We start from the raw sequence: 22,374 nt of genomic DNA, 5'->3' as shown, positions 1-22,374 counted from the left end.
GAGGGAGAGGGAGAGGGAGAGGGAGAGGGAGAGGGAGAGGGAGAGGGACATCGATGGATTGGTTGCCTCTCATCTAAGCCCCCATGTGAATGGTACCCGCAATTGTTTGGTGTACAGGACAACTATCCAATCAACTGAGCCACCCAGCCAGGGCTGTCATTGCTTTTAAGATATTGTTTTTAATGACGACTATCAGAAATTAAATGTATGGCAGTTTTATTCCAACTTGCAGATGAATGAAAATGTAATGCTTTAGAAAGATATTTTTTGGAACGGCAAATGGATTACATTTGAACTGGCTGAATGTTTGAATCACATGCCTCCAAACAGTGAAATGAGCTTTGAACCATCGTAGAAACAGCCGGAGGATGCCCTCACCTCTCTCTCTTGCTGGTGTGGAGGTCCTTTTTCATGCCTTTGTTTCATCCCACATGGACTAGTGTGCCCCTTTTGCTGGCCTCCCAGTCCCTGCACGCATAATTAACAGACTTAAGCTGGTACACCGCGCTCTCACGGAGACTCCGCCAGGCACCAGAGGGAGAGCATGCACTCTAGACCCGGACTCTCAGCACTGGCAGGCGGATTCCGAAGCAGCAAGGAGGAGCTGATTGCTTCCTCTTTTGCAGAATCAGGAGGCAGTCAACTTCCTCTACTGCTGCCTCCTACCCCCTCCTCCTCCCACTGTTAAAATCATTGCCAGTGCTGAGGGCTTTATGAAAAACAAACACTCTGAGTTACTACTGTTTCAGCCACTCAGATAAAGAGAATGGTTAACCCTCTTTATTTTTGATCAGTATTGAAATTCCTCTTTAAGTGTTAGTTTGCCATAGCCTACAATAGCATATACACAGTGTCAGGAATTTGCTAACCAAAATTGCGTTATTTTCACAGACTCATTTTCTTAGAATCATTTAAGTAAACGATTTCATTTGAATTGGCTCCAATTAGATGTCTCTCTCAACAGTCAGTCTTTATTATGTTTTTATTAGAAACTTTGCTCAGTTCCACTATATTCTGGTGTTTTCTTACACAAATGTCTTTCTCTGAATTACGACAATGAAACTTTGTATGATTTACTTTTCCATAAATAAAGAAAAAATAATTCTGAAAAAATAGCCAAATTTTAAATAAACTTCTGTTAAATTCTTGGTGAAGTCCAGTTACTCTTTTTACTGGACGGGATACATTTATACCAAGTGGCTCAAACCTAAAGACTGTGCCTAAAACTTACACATTTAGTTTTGTAAATAAGTGAAAAGATACATGTGAACTTAAATGCTAACACTAGGTATAACAATATCAAGCTTTGGCTAAGTAACAAAAAACTGTGCATGCAAAAAAATTGTGTCAACACCTCTTAAAATGTGTAGTAATTTCTAGTCGAAGTTCAGCAGCTTACTTACACGAGAGGGAGGAAAGCTTACCTTGCTAAAGTCAACAGTGCTGTTTTCTCTGCTCACGTCATTTTTATTTTCAACACAGGCTGGAGCAGACTGTGGAGAAACAACCTGACCTGCTAAAAGAGATTGTTATTATAGAATACAAACAATTACTTACATAATTCTAGACATATTGCATGAGATATGAATTAAACTAGACTAATACAGGTTTCTTAATGAGTTTATGAGGTAAGCATGAAGGGTCAATATAAATAGATCTCTAGCAATAAAAATATTCTTATTTATCAGTTACAGATAGAAATGGAAGAATTCAGTCAGAAAAATGTAAACCAATTCTCAGATTACAACTCTATAACTGAATAGTTATTCCTTATGCAGAAAGATCACCTACAAAAATATTTAAAACTAGTCATGGTTTTGAAACATTATTGATTTTTACATTTCATCCAAAACTGTATTTTTTAAGACAAGATAGACATCTATTATGATTTAAACTCAGACTAGGGAATGTAAAATGTATAGTTTTTTTAAAGGGTGGATATTCATCTGAAAAGTCCACAGCATATTTATAGCTTCTATCACATCTGAAAAAAAAACTAATGAGAAAAAAATTCTTTGACAATAACTTTTAGAGATTGCTGTATGAGAGGTTCAGTTAGAAAGACCTTTACCTCACACAGTGCAAACACTGTGAACATGATTTCATGCTTGTCGCTATTCGATTGCATAAGCATACTGATACTGGTCTGCAGAGAAAAGATCAATAAACTTGAATTGTATTAGTTTTCCAGTAACACTAACCAGCAACTTAATTATTTTGCCATCCTTCCCTAATAGGGACGATTATGATACTAGTTAAGTGGACAGCAGATCTGAGAATGTTACAATGGCTAGCAAAGGGTAATTAAATTCCATTATTCCCTCATTATGAAACTTCTTTTTGCAGCTAAAACTTATCTGTAAGCTCTCCATGTTTAGCAATTAAATGATAAAAATTAGTAAGGTCTGCATAATATTACGTGTATTTCTCTTCTTCTTTAACAGTCCTCCATCTTTATTTGTTACTTTTGTTGTGGAGTGATGACAACCCAGTTTTAAAGGCTTGACCATATTTATTATAACTCACTCCAAACTACTGTTCTTATTCTCATTAGTCTTATACGTTGAGAATGCACTCTCCCATGTCTGCCTGGTTCTTGTCTCTACTGACCTAAATCTGACTTTATTCAAAGTTCCCCTTTAGTCTTATCTCTAGTTACTGCAGTCTGTACTCATCTGAACTTCTCCAAACTACCAGTGCATATACAAATAAAACCTTTTCTTTAACTTCTCTCCTGAAATCCCACTTCCCCTTTGCTGCCTTGAAATTACCAAGTATAATTTAAAACACTAATAATTTACTTTCAAATATTACTAGAATTTTGCTTTGCACACTATTAAGCCTCTCAAATGGGCCATATATTCATAGATGCAATTTGTTTATGTTTTGAAATTGTTATATTGCCAGAAAGTAATGGGCTCAAGATTCTTCTAGAACTGAAATAGTTCTTTGTTTTCAGTAAACAAAGTAAAATAATACATTTAGTGAAGACTTTTCATATGACTTTTTAAAGCAAATTTGCCTCAAACCATGTACACAAATTCTTATTATAGCATATTCCAAGACACATATATAAACTTTAGAGAAATAACAGACTTAAGCGGCATCGATTATTTTCATTCTCCCATTTCTATCTGCAATGTGCAGCTATGACTGTGAACTGTTCATTAGCAGCCATTTCATTTATCATTCCCAAAATAACTGTAATTTTAAAAAAAACTTTTTACATAATGCATTTCTGCTACTAACAGATGTCTTCAATCACCAGTTTCACATCATTTCTCTATATTTTCATGAATTAGAACATTAGATATATTTAAACCTAAATTTACTGAATGTTCTGTAAAACTGAGTGGTAAAATTCAAGGCAGAAAATGTGAAATAAACATATATCTGCTTTCTTTTAATAATTTATTTAATGTGGTATACAACTACATGGAAGAACATTTAATTCAGCATAAAAGCACACAAAAAGAAACAATCAAATGCAAAATAATCAACTTTGAAGAAATTTAATTGTATAGAAAATGTTATAATTCAAAATTGAAAAAGTTGAAAAGCCTATATACATGTATATATATATATATGTATATGTATATATATATACACACACACACAATTTAAAAGCAGAACATTTCACAAATTACTTTCAGCTCACGTGATATGTTTAAAAACATTGGCACTTGTATTTTGTCTTGTAAGTATTAATACATTTTAAGATTTATTGTTCTATGATATTCTTATTATAAGAGGAAAATTTTATAAAATATTACCTTATAAAGCTGATAATCAGGAATGGATTTGAAAACTTTTTTTATGAATATTTTTAAGTAAAATGGATAATGACCTAGCTGAGAGTATTAACTAGCAGGAGACATACTAGATGGTAGTAAATTCCTTGCTAGTTTTGAATTCTAGATATATACATAGGAACACAGGAAAAAAGGTATAAAAATTATCAGCCTACGATATAAAAATATAAATCACAAATTTGGTATCTCATATTTTAACAGTAATAGTTAAATAATAGTAGTAAATATTAGTAGTTAAATATATTTAATCACATCAAATGTCTTGCAAAGTTTAAAGAGTACTCCAGAACTTATTCATCAATGTGTATATTAATTTGTTAAAATGAACCAATACACATTAAATGTTTATATCTTCAAAGCAGTATCTGAAAACTTGGCAGGATACAGAAAAAAATTCATAGGTACTATTATTTTAAAGTTTATCAGACAAGTCTGGTTTGGATTATTTTGACAAATGCAAGTCTTTAAATAAAGCTTAAATTTTTATTTGCTATCTATCTAACTAAAATTCACACATGAATTATAGTCTATTGAACTACTGAAAATCTCATAAATTGAAGTGACTTGTATAATTCTGTTGTCAACTATAATCTTTGTCTAAATACTAATTTTAGTTTATTTCAATTGAAGGTGATGGGATTGAATTTTAAAATGACTTTCCTTAATTCAAATACTATTACATAAGAAAAATCAGTAAATTTGGGTTTTAAAAGAGCATCCCTTATTTTTTCACTAATGTCTAAAACAATAGTAGTCTATAGAATGATAATTTTCAGGTACAGCATTTTACCTTCAAACAGAAGTAAATATGTTTCCTAAAAGGATAACAAAGAATTCGCTAAGCTATTTCCCCCTCCAAGACAAAATAGTATAAAGTTAGGATTCAGCACTTACACATAAATGTGGAAACTTTATGAATGCTAATTTTTATGATAATTTGTCTAATCACTATGCCACAATGCTTGTGAACATACATATTTTTGCCTACTTCTTTATATGACCATCACTTTACTCACTGACACTGTTCATATTAACATATCCTATAGGTAAGTGTCATTGCAATGTTTAATCACATCTGTTATGAGACATGAAGATTACTATCTAAAAACAATTTTAAAAGACACTTATTAACTCAATAACTTTATTACCCTCAATAATTCAGGGTACATTATTCAAAAACTGATGAAAAATGGACACCATTAGTATGAACTAGGAAGAGTTCATGATTATTTAAGTGTAAATATTTGAGAAACCTAACATACTCCTCTATATTTACCATATATACTTATTTTTCCAAACCTTTAAACTCAAAGAGTTCACCATTTTTAATGTTATACATTTTATTATATGTTATCCATCTTATTAATTAAACTGCATATAATATAGTATTAATATCAGCAACTGCTTGAATAAATTTTCCTTTGAATTGTGAATTCATGTTTTCCTCTGGACCTCCATGTAGGGATCATATGTCATTCAGACAAAAGGTTATTATAAACATGGATTTTTCCAAGGCCAATCATAAAAGATGTGGGGCAAGCACAGGTGAAATTTGAGAGTAATATGGATGGCTACTAATTAGAATATGGAAGCTCTCTCTTGCTGCTTGTTACCCCATACATTTTTCACTAAGTCCCTTGTGAAGCTGGCATAGACATTTCTCTTATCATAAAGTTGTAGAGGATTAATGTGAGATTATATCAAAAGTATTAATTTTACTTTAATTAACATCAGTGTCATTAAAACATTATTAAAACACAGTAGTAAACATGCTGTCAAAAATTTTCAGTGTTATATTCACTCATTTAGTCCTTACCTATAGTTTTCTTCTTCTTTAAATAATGTACATGAGTATTATAAAACAGCATCATTTAAATATCTATTTGACCAAATTCAAACCAATGGAATATATCACTTAAGTATATAATTATTTGCTACTGCTTAATGTACTGAAAATCATGTGTAATCGAAGGAAACTGGGATGAAGACATGAAGGTACATTACTATTAACCTAGAGACCAAGTTTGTTTACACTACCTCAGAAACCGTCAACGCATTTAGAGTACCCAAAGGGTAGGAGATGAGGGAGGTACAGAGATGAGATGAGCCTGTTAGAGACAGACACAAGACAGAGCAAAATAAAGAAATATAAAGATGAATGACAAAGTTACATACATGAGTAACAATACATTAATTTGTGGGGATAGAAAACATGAAAGAAAGGCTTATATTTAGAAAATGTTAAGTGAGCTGCAATTCAAAAACATAAAAAGTATGCACATAATTAAACCTGGAAAAATTTATTATGCCTGAAAATAATTAGTGCAATACAAGAAAAAATAAATGTAAACAAATCATACTAGAAATATTTTTGCTGATAAAAACTAGTCTTTACATCCCAAAACTCAGTAGCAATAATACAGCCCCGGAACAAACCCATCAACTGGGTCAACAATGTCATCTTGATTTTTTTTGGAACAATGGAAAATACCTTTGTTATGTAATGTTTGATTCTGCCATCTAAATTAATCTTTTACTATGTTTTCTTTCAAGTAATTCTAAGAATTATCATTCTAGCTTTATTTTTTTCAAAGGTAGAACATTATGAGGGATAATTTTTAAACTCTTGATATCTTACCTATGAGACCACAGTATTTAAAAAATAAGAAAGCATATATAAATATCTAAACACACATAGAAACATCATGCATCTATAAATTAAAAGCCCAGCATTTGTAAAAGTAGTGATTAGAAAGCAATAAAACTGATTTCCAAAAACCATAAATGAAAGTCATTCCCCATACATACGTATACATTTTAAGGTCTGGAATCTGTGTAGGCCTGAAGAGTCAAGATCTGTCCCATCCATCTCAATCTAAATGTTCTCCAGTAACCTATGGTTTTGCATCTAAATGTTCTCCAGTAACCTATGGTTTTGAATCTAAATGTTCTCCAGTAACCTATGGTTTTGAAAGAAGTCAGAGACCTGCTCTATAACTCCTTTCAAGATCTTAAATAAAAGGTACAACTGGAAACCATTCAGAATAGGAAGGATAAGAAATATCTGAAGGAAAGGAATTGGAGTTAGAATTATTAGTAAAAGACACAGTGGAATGAAGACACCCTACACCTAAGGAAACTAAGAGTCCTAAATTATTTTTTTAATGTAAACTTTATCACTAAAGTAATAATATTTTATAATATATGTGTAATCCAAATTCTCAAAATATAATTGAAAGCAGGCCTAAGTGATAAATACAAATACTGATAGTTTTTTCTGGATCGTTTAACGCAAAGGTCTTATTTTATCTTTAGAAAGTCCTTCTAGTTTCAAAGAATTATTTGACTATTCCTGATACATTTATTGAGAGCATTTTAAACCCATATTCTTTTCAGGGTTCTAATGTTAAAGAAGATATTATTTTTTAAATGATCTTTTGCTGTTGTTTTGCCAAATGTAACTGCCACTTTTTTATTGAGACATCAGAATCAGACATTTAATGCTCACAGTTTTGATGCTTAATGAAAAGTGAAAGTTAAACACAGCATGGTGGCATTAAAATGCATGGTAAATCCATAGCATATTGCATCTTGGCCCTTAAGAGAATGTGCAGAACACCAAGAAAACAATTACACACAAAAAGTAAAACTAGTGTAGTGTTTGGAGATGAGATTGAATAAATTATCACGAAACACTAACGAAGTTATGAACCAAATATTTCGAACTTGGGGAGGAGAAGAGCAAGGAAATCACTATCTTACAAATATATCAAATCTGTACTGAGAAAAATCCATATTTGAAATTCAGATAGACTTCTCTGAATGCTTAACCCTTGGGACGACTACCAAGGTAGCATGCTAAAGGAACAAGTCAATTAAGAAAGTAGAAAACTTATTGTATGTCATACTTTAGACTTCTTTACATAAGCATTTTTGAAGAAATTTCAATAGTTTTGCCTCTAAATCAAAGTATATTGAAGAAGAGAGGGTTTATTTCTATCCTGTGCTTGGGAAGAAAAATGTTTTCTGTTTTCAATTTTCTAGAATATCTTCTATATTCTAGAAATCTAGTCTATAATCTTAGATGAAAAGTCAATCTTTTTACATGAAATACTCTACTGAAGAGACTTTTTAAAATAATGATATTATTATTCCCTTTTGTATATTTTGAAATTCTTTTGTATTTCTGTACTAATGCACAAATATATTAACTCTCTACTGCATATTTTGAAACAGAATTCCAAATCTATGTTTATGGCTATGAATTTTGATATGTTTGTTTATCTAGAATTTATCAGTTTTTAGAGTTCATAAGCAGATTGAGAACCTTAGTAGTATAGGTCTTTCACACTTTCTTCACTTCTGGATAAATTTATCTATAAATGGGTGAAGTCTGTACATATTTTCAGAATTCTCAATACACATAATTATGCAGTGTGTGAGGAAGCAAAACAGAGTCATGAGGAGGTGTTACAGGCCTAGGCTTAGAAACCACTTTTGACAGCATAGTCTACAACAATACTTAATTGGATGTATGAATCTTATTAGAAATGTTTCCAAGTTTTTATTACCCTAATGCATGCCTCAAAGGGATCTGTATATGTTCAGATAAAGGCTGATTGTACAGATGGTGACAGAATCACTTCAGAACTACTCACATTCTACTTTTCAGAAAAACTAAGCAGTTGCCTGAACAAGACAAAAAACAGGTTCTCAGAAAACTTTGTATCTCTATGTATCTATATGTGGATTTGTGATTCCAGGCTATAATTCTATTATCTCTTTCCATGTTTAAAAAAGTTTAAAGCAGTAACAAGTAGTGTGTCCAGGTTTACATGATATATACAATAAATGGTTTATCTAGTAAATTCAGCACTCTCTTTCCTCCAAGAACTTAATGTAATAAAATTATTTTATAGCAAACATTATACCCAGTGAAATTTGACATATAAATTATGGCTAGTTAACAGCACAGCCCAAGATCCCAGCATCTTTGAATAAATGCATATACTTCTTATAGACATATATTTTGTTGTCTGCTTTCCAGCAATGGTAATGAAGTAAAGGCAGACTTGTTTTGTTTTGTTTTGTTTTGTTTTTAATGTGCTTACATTCACCTAGAGTTAATTCATGGGAATATTTTAATTAGGTCTTTGGAATCATGTGGACATAAGCCCATAGTCAAAATTAGTAAAATATCCAAGTCTGTTTTCTTAATATCATCATGCCAAATAAAAACTGGTATTGCAAGTATAGTAAAAGTGTTACATTTATATTGTCTCAAAATATAAGAGCTTCACATTATTTACAATAGCCAAAATCTGGAAACAACCCAAGTGTCCATCAGTAGGTGAGGGGATAAAAAAGGTGTGGTACATGTACACAATGCAATACTATGAAGCTGTAGAACAGAAGAAAATTTTACCCTTTGCAACAGCATGGATGGACCTGGAGAACATTATGCTGAGTGAAATAAGCCAGCCAGAGAAAGACAAGTACCATATGATTTCACTCATATGTGGAATTTAATGAACAAACTGAATTACCAAGCAAAATAGAGACAGGCTCATAGATAGAAAGCAGGCAGACAGCTCTGGGAAGGGAGGGTTGAGAGGATGGAGGGATTGAGCAAAAAAGAAAAAAAGACAGAGAAAGAACTCATGGACAACAGTGTGGTGCCTGGGGGGAGGAGCATGGGGAGGTTGTAGAGGGCATAGATGGAATAAAAAGTAATGGAAAAAATAAAACAAAAATTAGAAAATAAATATAAAAATTTCATTTTGTTATTTTTATGAATAATATATTTTAAAGTAAATTATGATTTAGAATATGAATATATTTAAATATATGAGGTGACTTGAAGCAAGTTATAAATTCTTAAGATGTTCAGTGAAATTTACAAATACAACTTGGTATAGACCATAAAAGGCTCATAACACTTTTATTGAACTTAATATAAGTACAACTACAGACTCCTCTATATAAAAATGACTTACATTCAGTCATTAAAGGGTCTTTTAAAAATCAAATGAGCATTTCAAAAGTCATTTTTCCATTAAGAAACTGGTTCTATGTTCTGAGACAATAGTACCATCTTCACTGATTTATTGAAGCATTTATTCTACTTGTTCATGTAGCATATTTGGTTAAGTAGTATGAACAGTGGTAAAAATTCCCATATAAAGCAAAGTCTGAGGAAAATTAATTGTCGTGCATTTGTATTTAAGGCTTCTCTGAAGCTTACAAATAGGAGTTAAATTACATAAAATAATCTATGCTCTAGTCCATTTGTGGGCATCAGAGTCTTTCTGGTAAAGCATTTAAAATTAGTTTTCATTAATATTTATATTTTAAAACTGGGAACTCTTATAGCTGATGGAAGCTTAACAAATTTATATTATCCTCACCATAACTTCATTTTTCTTCATAAGACTCATGAAAAGGACAGATAATAACAAGACATCTTAAACAACTTTCTTAATGTAAATGATGAAGGATGCAAAGGAGGAACAAAATACACAGAAAGTAAAACAGCCTGAAGCATAAACCACAGGGAGAAAGTCATGACTGCTAGGAATCAATGGTCAGTGTCTTCTGTGTTTTGTGTGAAGATTGTGCCCTGCGGATGTCGAAGATGCAGCACTGCAAACAGCAATGGGCCCATGAACGGGCACTCAGGCACAATGTATGTAGAGCCACAAGAAATGCACTAGCTGGTCTTTTCAACTGTATTCTCTAACGGAATTGTTGACTATGAGCTACATAAAACCAATATCTTTTTTTCCACAAACACTAAATAATGATCATATTCATTTTAACTAAAAAAAAAAAAAGAATCAAAACATTGCATTATATTCTCAAGCTATGAGACAAAGACGAGGACCTTGTCTGAGATGCAACTGATGCTCACTTTCTGTTTGGTGCATTTGAGTCTATCACTTCTTATGAGCTAAAAGTGTCCCTTGCATTATTTCCCAAGCCTTTCAGGAAATCTAAATTCTTGTTAAAATTTCTACAATCCAATGCTTGATAATAACACTACATATGTATATGAAAAGAAACCATTTTACAACAAAAATCTGAATTTCAATGGCTCATCTTCAAATAAAATATATTTTAAAGGATTTAGAAGCACTTTGATACTTCAGACACCTATTTGAAACATAAAGAGTACACTAAAGAAACATTTACCATTTTTATCCATTGAATTTGGTTCTGATTGTTTCTTGCCAATGTCAGCAAAGGAACGGACAATGGGAATTCTATTGGTGAGTTTTTTCTGATTCTGGTGGTGATGCTGTTTCATCAACGCCTCATGGACCCTGTGGCGTACATCCTCGTTGAGCTGACCTGAGCTCACTTGTTGGTCAAGGACCATATCTGAAGGGGAAAGGCAGGAAGAAGATTAGCGCATCTTTCCTGTAGTATACCAGCAGTGAACCACTGAGTCCACACAGCCATATTCTAGATATTAGTCACCTTAAAATAGGAATAGATTCTTTAAAAATCTCTTAGAAGTGTATCTTTGTAGAAATGTCACACGAGAAAGATTTGGGAAAATTTGTATTATAAACCATTCAATTTTAAATATGTAATGGTCTTATAGAGTATTATATTCCAAATAGATATAGATATATTGAGAAAAGGTTGCTTCATATTTGCATTTTAATATGGTTTTTCTCCCTTTTTTGGTAGAAAAAATTTCCACATTTCCTCTTTAAGTGAACAAAAATCCATCTGTAAAAATCTGATGCAAGAAGGCTTAGGCAGCTATCTAGCTGGCTGCATTTGGAGAGTAAACAACTCGTTCACATTGATATCAAGTCAGTCTTCTCAACCCTTCCTTTGAAAACGTGTTTATATTAAAAAGGTCTTCTCCAACCATAAAACAAAGACTAAAGGTGAGATTTCAGAAGGCTACAACTAAGCAGATTAATATTTACCATATGTACTATCAGAAATGCCTATAAAATAAGTTAAAAAATAAGGGCATTTTCAGTTTCTTGAAAATACAAAGATCACTTCAATAAACCTCAGTGTAATGAATCTGCTTTCAAATGATCAAATATTAACTCTATTTTATTGTTTTTAAGAAACGAACTCCTTATGTAAAGCAAGCAGAGCACAACAAATCACCTCCCACAGCCCCACTGAATACACCAAAGATCTGAAAATTAGCAGAATTCTCCCTTATGAACAATGTTTTCCTTCAGTGGGAAAGGGAACTGGACTAGGGAAACAGACTTGGATCACTGTAGCACATTTTAATTGTGTGGCCTTGTAAAGTGGAATAATCTCAGGGTCCTCATTATAAGATGGAGATATTTGTCTCATATGTTGTTGCCATGACTAAGGACATAAGACACAAAATGAACTTACTGAATATTGAGGCCCTCAGTAAATATTTCCCAGTAAAAGATTTCCTTTGCAATTTCCATTAAGTAGGTTATGGGTTCTTAGTTTGAATTTTGCAGGTTTAATACATCCATCCATCTGTATTTTATAATAGTATATAGTAGAGGCAAAGTTGGGTTTATCAATAACAGAAAACCCAATTCAAACTAAAACAATGAATTTCATTGGCTTACAAAGCAGAATAATCAAAGTTAGGCTAGATTTAATTCCATTTTTCTGTGATTCTGTTCGAGTTCCTCTTCTCTGGGTGTGACCTTTAACCTCACGTTGAGTTTTCTTATTGTCATAAAGTGGCTGCCAGGAACGAAAGAAAATACATATCTTTGTTTATATCCATAGATCGTTGCCTTTTTGTGACTTTCTCTCAAAAGAAATGTTATTTTTCCCTGCCCAGGAAAACTTCTTCTATGTCAACTGACATAGGCTTGCCTATGCTGAGCCAGTCACAGGTAACAGTGACAGGCTGCCCTTCACTCTAGGGTCAGTTCTCTAACCCAGAGGTAGACAGACTTTGTCTATAATAGGCCACATATTAAATACTTTAGGATTTTTGGGTCATACAAGCTCTGTCACAATCACTTGGCTCTGCCATACAGTACAAAAGTAGTCAAAGACAACATGTGCACAAATAAGCATGGTCATGTTTTAGTAACTCTTTGTTATGGACACTGAAATTTGAATTTTGTACCATTTTCATGTCACAAAATATTAATCTTCTTTTCATAATTTGTCAATCATGTAAAATGTAATAACTATTCTTCACTCGTAAGTCTGACAAAATCAGGCGGCCGGCCATATGGGCACATAGAGTATAATTTGCCAAACTTTGCTCTATCACTTTGCTGTTAAAATGGAAAGAGGTAGACTGCATGATTGGAAGTCAGCTGTAATGTAATGTTCACTATACCTACCTCCAAAGTCCCTTCCAATTCTGAAAATTAATGATAGTATAGAATAATTAATCTACATCTCAGTTTTTTAGAGATCAGTAGTTATAACACTCCTGGAATAGTTTGAAATAAAGGAAATGATAAATTGTCAATTGTGTGATTTTACATTGAAACTTTACTACGACTAAAAAGTGTATGTAAATGGCCCTGGCCGGTTTGGCTCAGTGGTTAGCGTGTTGGCCTGCAGTCCAGAGACACCCGGGTTTGGTTACCGCTAAGGGCACATATCTCGGTTGCGGTTTGTCCCCGGCCCTGGTTGGGTCGTGCGGGTGGCAACCACTCGATGTGTCCCTTTCACATTGATGTTTCTCTCTCTCTCCCTCCCACTCTATCTGAACAACAACAACAAAAAAAGTATATGTAAATGTGCATTAAATACTTCATATTGGGAGTTGTAAAGTAGGTTATTGAAATATCAAAGGTATACCATTGTAAGGTAGTTTCCTCCATATATCCCCCATTCAATATTCTGATCAGAATAAAAATGAATTATATAATAAACTATGTACATAGTTATGATTTGTAATTCCTATGAAAGCAAGTCTCTCCAGGCTTCAGCACTACAGAAACCAGTACGTCACTAGCTTCACAGTGTCTCAGAGATAAGGTCTTTATGTGAAAGACTTACATAAGAGAAAGCAAATAGAAAAAAAACCATCTGCTCATTGGCCACAAAGACATACACAGCAAACTCCTTTGAGTTATAACTACATCAAATAATATCTTAATGAACTGGAAAAGTTTATCATCTTGCTTAAGAATATAAGCTATACTGAGGTAATACTTAAGTGACAAAGGGGGTCTGACCCACTAATCACTGACATTGTTCTCTTCACCATTATAATATATGTTAGTATTAACCTTGAAAAGTAGGAAAGGATAATAAACCATAATAGCTTTGGGCACAGAGTCAAGTCCTCCACTCTCAACAGGATGCCATGCCTAAATGAGACAGTCTAGCCTGCCAAAGCACAATGCCAGGATCCAGATGATAAGAGAAGAGTCAAGAAGAAAAAGGATAGAGAGGTCATGCTCTTCTATCACTAAGTTGGCTCTACAAAAACTAGTAGCATTTGCGTTAAAAGGCCTAAGAAAATGAAAAATTATTTTTCATCCTAATCGGGCAATTATTTATTTTTTGACTCAAACTATAACTTTTTTAAATGTAATATTTTTTACAGCCAATATTATTTTGTATTAGTTTCAGGTATGCAGCATAGTGGCTAGAAGTGATTTTACAAAGTGGTCCTTTGGATTTCTAGTACCCACCTGGCACCATGCATAGTTATTACAATATTGTTAACTATATTCCCTATGCTGTACTTCACATTTCTGTCATTATTCTGCAGCTACCAATCTGTACTTCTCAATCCCTTCCCTTTTTCACCAAGTCCTCCAACACCTCCTCTCTGGCAACCATCAGTCTGTTCTCCATATCTATGAGTCCATTTCTGTTTTGTTTATCCATTTATACTATTCTTTAGATTCCACATATAAATGAAATCATATAGTATTTGTCTTTCTCTGATCAACTTATTTCACTAAACATAATACCCTCTAGGTCTAATCAGGCAATTATTTTATTATGATCAATTCATTTGACAACTGAAATGAAAGCTTCACAGACTATGAGATTTTACATATTCAATATAAATCTCTGAACTCTCTAAAGATTATCATATAAACTCTTTGTCCTAAAAACCAATTATCTTAACTTTAAAAGATGGTCAGGAAAGAGTGAGAAATAGGATTGGTTTAAATTCCACAGTTTGGCTGACAGCACTAACAGAAATGTATATACTAAAAATGTAAACTACTATGAAAATACTTTCCAGGCCAAGGACTACAATAATATAAGCATGTTAAAAATATATATATGATATTACCATACTCCTAAATTTGCATACTACATTCAACATAGCAAACCATGAATTTTTATTTCAGTGAAAGATTTTAGACAATAAAAGTTAGTTTAATGAGTTGAGAGCAATGATTAATAATCTTTCCATGGTACTAACTTTGGGTTAGTTTCAATTTCTTATTCTCATTGACAGAATTAAGTTAAAGTATATACACTGTATAGTTCCATTATTCACCTTTACAGTGCTGTTTCAGATTGATTAACATAGACTATAAAATTTACTATGATTTATAAAATGCAATTCAGATAATTTTTAATAAAATTAATCTCCAGCCCTGGCCGGTTTGGCTCAGCGGTTAGAGCGTCGACCTGTGGTACAGAGAGACCCGGGTTCGGTTCCCGCTAAGGGCACGTACCTCGGTTGCAGTTTGTCCCCGGCCCTGGTTGGTCGTGCGGGTGGCAGCCACTCGATGTGTCCCTTCACATCGATGTTTCTCTCTCTCTCTCTTCCTCTCTCTCCCTCCCGCTCTATCTGAACAAAAAAAAAAAAAAAAAAAAAAAAAAAAATTCATCTCCATATCAGAATAAATAATGGTAAGAAAATATATCTTGAGAATTTTGGATTAGAAAGGGTTAAGTAATATTTTGAAGGAAGAGTTTACATTTATTCTGAGTTTCCCAAAACATTGGGAAATTGACATTTTTTTAATTAACTTTATCCAAAAGAAAATCCTACTTTAGTTATACCAGAAATTCTTGACGGACCTGCCAGATATAAATGGGATTTTCTCCTGCTAAGGGTATAAAATCTCTTCAAATAATGATCTAAGAGTCTATTGAAAGCATATCAGAATACTGATATAAAATCTTTCATCATTAAAAACAAATCTAGATCATATGCTTCTGCTAGGAAATGTCTAAATTATTTGTAATAATATTCTTTTATGTGGTATTAGCTCTAAACTATTTACATCTTATGACATTTTACAGATGATCTGCATTGAAAATGGGACATTCAACTTAGGCTATTTTGGAGAGAGAAAAATACAGACTAATTAGAAGAGCAGAAAGAATACTAAAAAGCTATTTGGGATATTGAGACTTCTACTGAACTACTTCCATTTGTAAGAATAGACTTAGAAACTGTAATTTGCTTTTAAAAGCTACATTTAACACAGCTAACAACCTTCACATATTCTACAGAATTGAGTTTGGGGAAGGGAACAGGTTAAAGAAAGGAAGCATAAATTTAGACAATAAAATTGAGATAATGTAATAAAATAAACATGAGAGTTTTAGTCAAATTAATGGGAAATTTCCTGATAGGAATAAATTCATAAAGAAAGCAGAAGCAATTATATGCTTTAAGAAACATAAAGCCTAGTAAAACTATAAAGGGTATTTTCTGAGGCTAATTTTGCCAGATTGAGAAATTTGACAACTTCATTATATGTAACCAATCCAACATTCATTTGGATTAATCCTTTTTCAAAGGTAATGCCATCACTAACATAAGTAGCAGAAATAAACTCTTTACTTTGGGCACAACCATTAACCTTCTGAATTTCAGTATCTTTATTTATGAATTAAGGATAACAATAATAATACTAATCCCCATGTGTATTTTGAGTATCAAAAATATAGTGTAGAATTACTAAAAAGAGCTTCCTAAACGGCAAAATACTATGAAAAGCCAAGTTATTTTATATTAAAATGTTTATTAGGGAACCGCAGGGAAGGGGGTCCAAAATGGAGGCATAGAACTCACTTCCTCCCACCAACACATGTAACATACACCTACATATAGAAGAAATACTCTTTCTAAAGAAGAACTGAGGGTTAACTGAACAACTTTTACACAATAAATGATAGAGGAAACTCACTGAGAAGAATAGGAGAGACAGAGAGATGGTAATAACACGGACCACACCCCCAACACAGTGACCTGCAGTAGGGAAAATATGACTGGCTGACTGCTCATCTCCCTGGGGTACAGCAAGAAAACAGCAATTAAAGGGCAGCTAGACTATGTGTGAAGGAAATCTATTTACTGAACTTAAACTTAGAGTGTCCTCCAAGTGGTTGAAAAACAACTGGAAGTCTCTCTAGGATCAGAGGTGCTGGCAAGTGCAATATTTTACATTTCCCCCCTGCCTTTATAGAGCAAGTGGGAGCACAGTTCAGATGTTTTAGCCATCCTAGGAAGACTGCCCCAGTACACTCCAGACCCCCGGATCACACCAGCTTGAGCTGTCTTGCCAAGGCAGCCTCAGCACTACTTACTTTGGAACCCCCACAGCCTGTGCCTACTCTGGTACCAGTTGTCCTGCCAAGAAGATCCCAGTGCAGTATGCCCTGGGACATCTAAGCCTATGCCTACTTCAACTCCAATAATACCACTGGTAGCCCCAGTGCAGAGTGCTGCAGTATCCCCCACAACCCATACCTGATCCAGCTTTCCTGTCAAGGGGGCCTGATGTGGCACACCCTGGAACAACCTGGCATCCACAAGCAGCTCCAGCCATATTGCTAATGTGAATCTGGCATGGCATGCCCTGGGACCCTCTAGCCCAGTGGTTCTCAACCTGTAGGTCACAACCCCTTTGGGGATCAGACAACCCTTTCACAGGGGTCGCCTAAGACCATTGGAAAACACATATTTCCAATGGTCTTTGGAACTGAGATACTGCTCCTCTATCCATCTCCAGGTGGGTCCACCCACATGCAGATACACCCATATACAACATGAGGAACTGTATTAAAGTGTCGCAGCCTTAGGAAGGTTGAGAACCACTGCTCTAGCTCATGCCCACAGCAGTTTCAGCTGGCTTGCCAAAACTGCCTGGCACATGCAGTCTACACAGCAGTCATGTCTACACAAGGCCTCTCCTTTAAGAATTGGACAGGTAGAGGGAGATGTTTTGCCTACTTCATAGGAACAAACATAGTAAGTCAAACAAAATGAAGAATAAAGGAATATGTTCCAAATGAAAGAATTAAACAACCCCCTCCAAAAAAAAAAAAAAAAAATACTATTGAAACTAAGGTAAGTAATTTACTTATAAAGAGTTCAAAGTAACAATCATAACAATGCTTACTGACCTCAGGGAAAGAATGAAGGAATACTGTAAGAATTACCTCAAAGAGTTAGAAAATATAAGACCCAAAGCAGAAACATACAATAATTGAAATAAAAATATATATACTAGAGGGAATCAACATCAGACTAGATGATACAGAAGAACAGATTGGTGATCTAGAAGACAGAATAGTAGAAATTACACCATTAAAAACAGCAAAAAGAAAAAAGAATTTTTAAAATTGAGAACAATTAAAGGGACCTCGGGACAATATCAAGTGTACTAACATTTACATTCTAGTGGTCCCAGAAGAATGAAAAAATTAGAAAGGGTCAGAAAACTTATTTGAAGAAATTATTGCTGAAAATTCCCTAAGCTAGAAAAAGAAATAGACATTCAGGTTCAAAAATCACAGAGAATCCCACATAAGATGAAAACAAAGAGAACCATACCAAGATAGATTATAATTAAAATGGTTAAAGTTAAAGATAAAGAGACAATCTTCAAGGAAGCAAGAGAAAAACAACTAGACACATGTAAGAGAAACTCCAGAGGACTACTAGCTGATTTTTCAACTGCAACTTTGCAGGCCAGAAGGAAGAGGCAGGATACATTTAAAGGGCTGAAAGCAAAAAACTTACAAGCAAGAATATGCTACTTGGCAAGGCTATCATTCAGATTTAAAAGAGAGATTGATTTTTCCAGACAAACAAAAACTAAAGGGGTTCATCACCATTAAACCAGCCTTACAAGAAATATTAAGGAGTCATCTTAAAGCTTAAAAAAGAACATAATAAGATGTAAGAAAATATATTACTGGTAAAGGCACCTATATGTATCATAAAGGCAGTAGATCAGCTACTTAAAAGCTAGTAAGAAATTTGAAAGTCAAAAGTAGAGCCTGCCTAGTGTGGCTCAGTGGTTGAGTGTTGAACCATGCAGTGAGAGGTCACTGGTTCGATTCCTGGTCAGGGCACATGCCCCAGGTTGTGGGGGAGCATGCAGGAGGCAGCCAATAGATGTTCCTTCTCATCAATCTTTCTCTCTCTCTCTCCCTCTTCCGTCTTCTTTCTCTCTAATAGCAATAAAGAAAAAAAAAATTTAAGTAATGAAATTAATTATAACTACAATAAGTAGCTAGGGATAAATAAAATTAAAATATATAAAATATGATATCAGAAACATAAAATAAGGAGAGTAAAAATGTAGAGCTTTTAAATGTGTTTAATATTGACTATCGTTTAATGTCATGGAAATAGTATAAAACAGTATTTTTGTGTGTGTCTGGCTAATGTTGCTCAACATTTGTTAGATCATCAATATCCTTACAGAAAGAAGTAGAATGTTAACTTAGTTGTATCATAATCTGTGGCTATATATTATTCACTTATCACATTTTATTTATTTATTGTATTGTTGATGGTTATTTGAGTTGTTTCCTGTCTGGGGTATTTAAACAATGGTGCTAAGACATGCTAATATTTCAGATCAATTTTGATGCATATTTTTCTTAAAGGAAAATTTTAAGGTCATAATATATGAATCAATTTAAATGTAGACACTAATGTCAAACCATTTTTTAAAGTGATTTCACACATTTACTCTAGAAGCAGTCTGATAATCCTGGGTGATTCACATCCTTTTAATACTTTGTGCTATTTTCTTTTAATTTTTGCCCTTCTCATGGGTATAGAGTGGTATCTAGCTGCAGTTTCAATTTGCATTTTCTTCATACAGTTGGACCCCTTCTCATGTTTACTGCCCTTTGGGATAGCCTCCTTGTGGGGTTGTAGTTGAAGTCTCTTGCCTGTCTTTCTCCAGAGGTGGCATGTAATTTTGTTATTGATTTGTTGAAGTTTCCTCTACATTATTTATACTGCTTCTTTTTTGGTTATACATGTGACAAATATGTTCTTTTACTTTATTAAAAAAAAATGTTATGTGACTATCACTTTAAAAAAGACTGTTATGTAGATATATATGAACCTCATGGTAACCACAAACAAAATACCTACAATAGATAGACACACACTAAAAAAAGAAAGGAACACACATATAACATTAAAGAAAACCATCAAACAAAAAGAAGAGATTAACAGAAGGAAAAAAAAATAAACAGAGATAAACTACAAAAACAATTAACAAAATGGCAATAAGTACATATCTATCAAAAACTACTTTCAATGTAAATGGACTAAATGCTACAATCAAAATATACAGGGTGGCTAAGTGGATAAAAATACAAGACCCATCTGTATACTGCCTACAAGAGACTCACTTCAGACCTAAAGATGCTCACAAACTAAAAGTGAAGGAATGAAAGATATTCCAGGCAAGGGGTATTAAAAGAAAGCTGGACTAGAAATATTCACATCAAATAAAATAGGCTTTAAAATAAAGACTGTGACAAAGACAAAAAATGTCATTAAATAATGATAGAGAGGTCAATCTAAGAAGAGGATATAACATTTGTAAATATTTATGCACCCAACATAGGAGCACCTAAATACCTAATGTAAATATTAAAAGACATAAAGGGGAAAAAATGACAATATTACAACAACAGTAGGAAATTTTAATACCTCACTTATATCAATTAATAGATTATCCATACAAAAAAAAAGAAAACATTAGATTAAAGAATACATTAGCAGACATGAACTTAATATATACAGAATATTTGATCCAAAAACTACAGAATATACATTCTTTTCAAGTGCATCTGGAACATTCTCCATAATATATCATATATTAGACCACAAAACAATAAATCAAGAAGATTGAAATTATCTCAATCTTCTGAACACAACTAGAAATCAATTAAAAGAAGAGAACTAGAAAAAACTCACAAATACATGGAAATTAAACAACATACTGCTGAACAACCAATGGGTCAATGAAGAAATCAAAGAAAAAGTAAAAAAAAAAAAAATACAAAAAAAAAAAAATACCTTTAGACAAATGAAAACAAAACTTTCAAAACTTGTTGGATGCAGCAAAAGCAGTTCAAAGAGGATAATTCATAATAATACCCGCCTACCTCTGGAAACAAGAAAAATCCCAAATAAACAATTTAACCTTACATTTGAAGGAACTACAAAATGAAAAAAACAAAGTCTGGTTAGTAAAAAAAAAAAGAAAGGAGATAAAATCAGGGTTGTAGGACAGGGAGGTGGGTGTCAATGGGGGGGGGATGGAGGGATATCTGTAATAATTTCCAACAATAAAGATAAATTTTTAAAAATTATCAGAGTGGACATAAATAGAGACAGAAAAGATCGATAAAACTAAAAGCTGGTTGTTTAAAAAGACAAACCAAATTAATAAAGCTTTGGCCAGACTCATCAAAAAAAGAAAAGAAAAGAAAGAAACAGGGTCCAAATAAATATAATCAGAAGTAAAAGAGTAGATATCAAAACTAACACCATAGAAATACAAAGGAAAATAAGAAGCTACTACAATTATATTCCAATAAATAGAAAACCTAGAAGAAATGGTTAAATTACTAGACATACACAACCTTCCAAGCCTGAATCATGAAAAAATAGAAAACCTGAAAATACTGATTACAAGTATAAAATTAAATCAGCAGTTTTAAAATTGCCAGAAAACAGAAGTTCAAAACCAGGGAGCTTCACAGGTGAATTCTACCAAACATTTAAATTTGAGTTAATACCATTCTTCTCAAATTATTCCAAAAATAACGGAGAAAGGAATACTTCCAAACTTATTTTACAAGGCCCTCATTACCCTCAGAGCAAAATCAAAGACACCACACAAAAAGAAAATTTCAAACCAATATCCTGATGAACATAGATGTAAAAAGCCTCAACAAGCCAGGCCAGTGTGGCTCAATGGTTGAGCGTCGACCCGTGTACCAGGAGATTGCCAGTTCAATTCCTTGTCAGGGCACATGCCTAGGTTGTGGGCCTGATCCCTAGTGGGGGGCATGCAGGAGGTGGCCAGTTGATGTTCTCTCTCATTGATGTTTCTATTTCTCTCTCCCTCTCCCTTCCTCTCTTTCAAAATCAATAAAGAAAAAATATTTTTTAAAAACCTCAACAAAATATTAGCAAACCAAATTCAATAATACACATATTAGATAAGGATCATATACCCTAATAAGGTGGGATTTATTCTAGGGACACAAGGATGGTTCAACATCTGTAAATCAATCAACAGGGTACACCAAATTAACAAAACAAAGGATAAAAATCATCATCATTTCAATAGATTCAGAAAAAGCATTTAACAAA

At 33.3% G+C, this 22,374-nt stretch overlaps 1 protein-coding gene across 18 annotated transcripts in view; it reads right to left on the bottom strand.

The window, feature by feature from the left end:
- The window catches only part of SLC4A10 (solute carrier family 4 member 10), a 276,010-nt gene that overhangs the window by 100,363 nt on the left and 153,273 nt on the right, over nt 1-22,374 (bottom strand). For 7 of the 18 annotated variants that reach the window (XM_036253298.1, XM_036253302.1, XM_036253301.1 and 4 more), the window contains exons 6-8: nt 11,004-11,192; nt 1,425-1,516; nt 379-468 (exon numbers count right to left, since the gene is read on the bottom strand). In XM_036253298.1, the coding sequence (XP_036109191.1) occupies nt 379-468; nt 1,425-1,516; nt 11,004-11,192 (371 nt within the window). The remainder of the gene's footprint in view (nt 1-378; nt 469-1,424; nt 1,517-11,003; nt 11,193-22,374) is intronic. The other 11 variants (XM_036253310.1, XM_036253312.1, XM_036253307.1 and 8 more) reach the window with 3 other exon arrangements.

This window comes from Molossus molossus, unplaced genomic scaffold, assembly GCF_014108415.1.
Source record: "Molossus molossus isolate mMolMol1 unplaced genomic scaffold, mMolMol1.p scaffold_m16_p_11, whole genome shotgun sequence".
In the NCBI taxonomy this organism is placed as follows: Eukaryota; Metazoa; Chordata; class Mammalia; order Chiroptera; family Molossidae; genus Molossus; species Molossus molossus.
The sequence above is the reverse complement of the archived record's forward strand: the minus strand, read 5'-3'. Positions and strand labels throughout refer to the sequence as shown.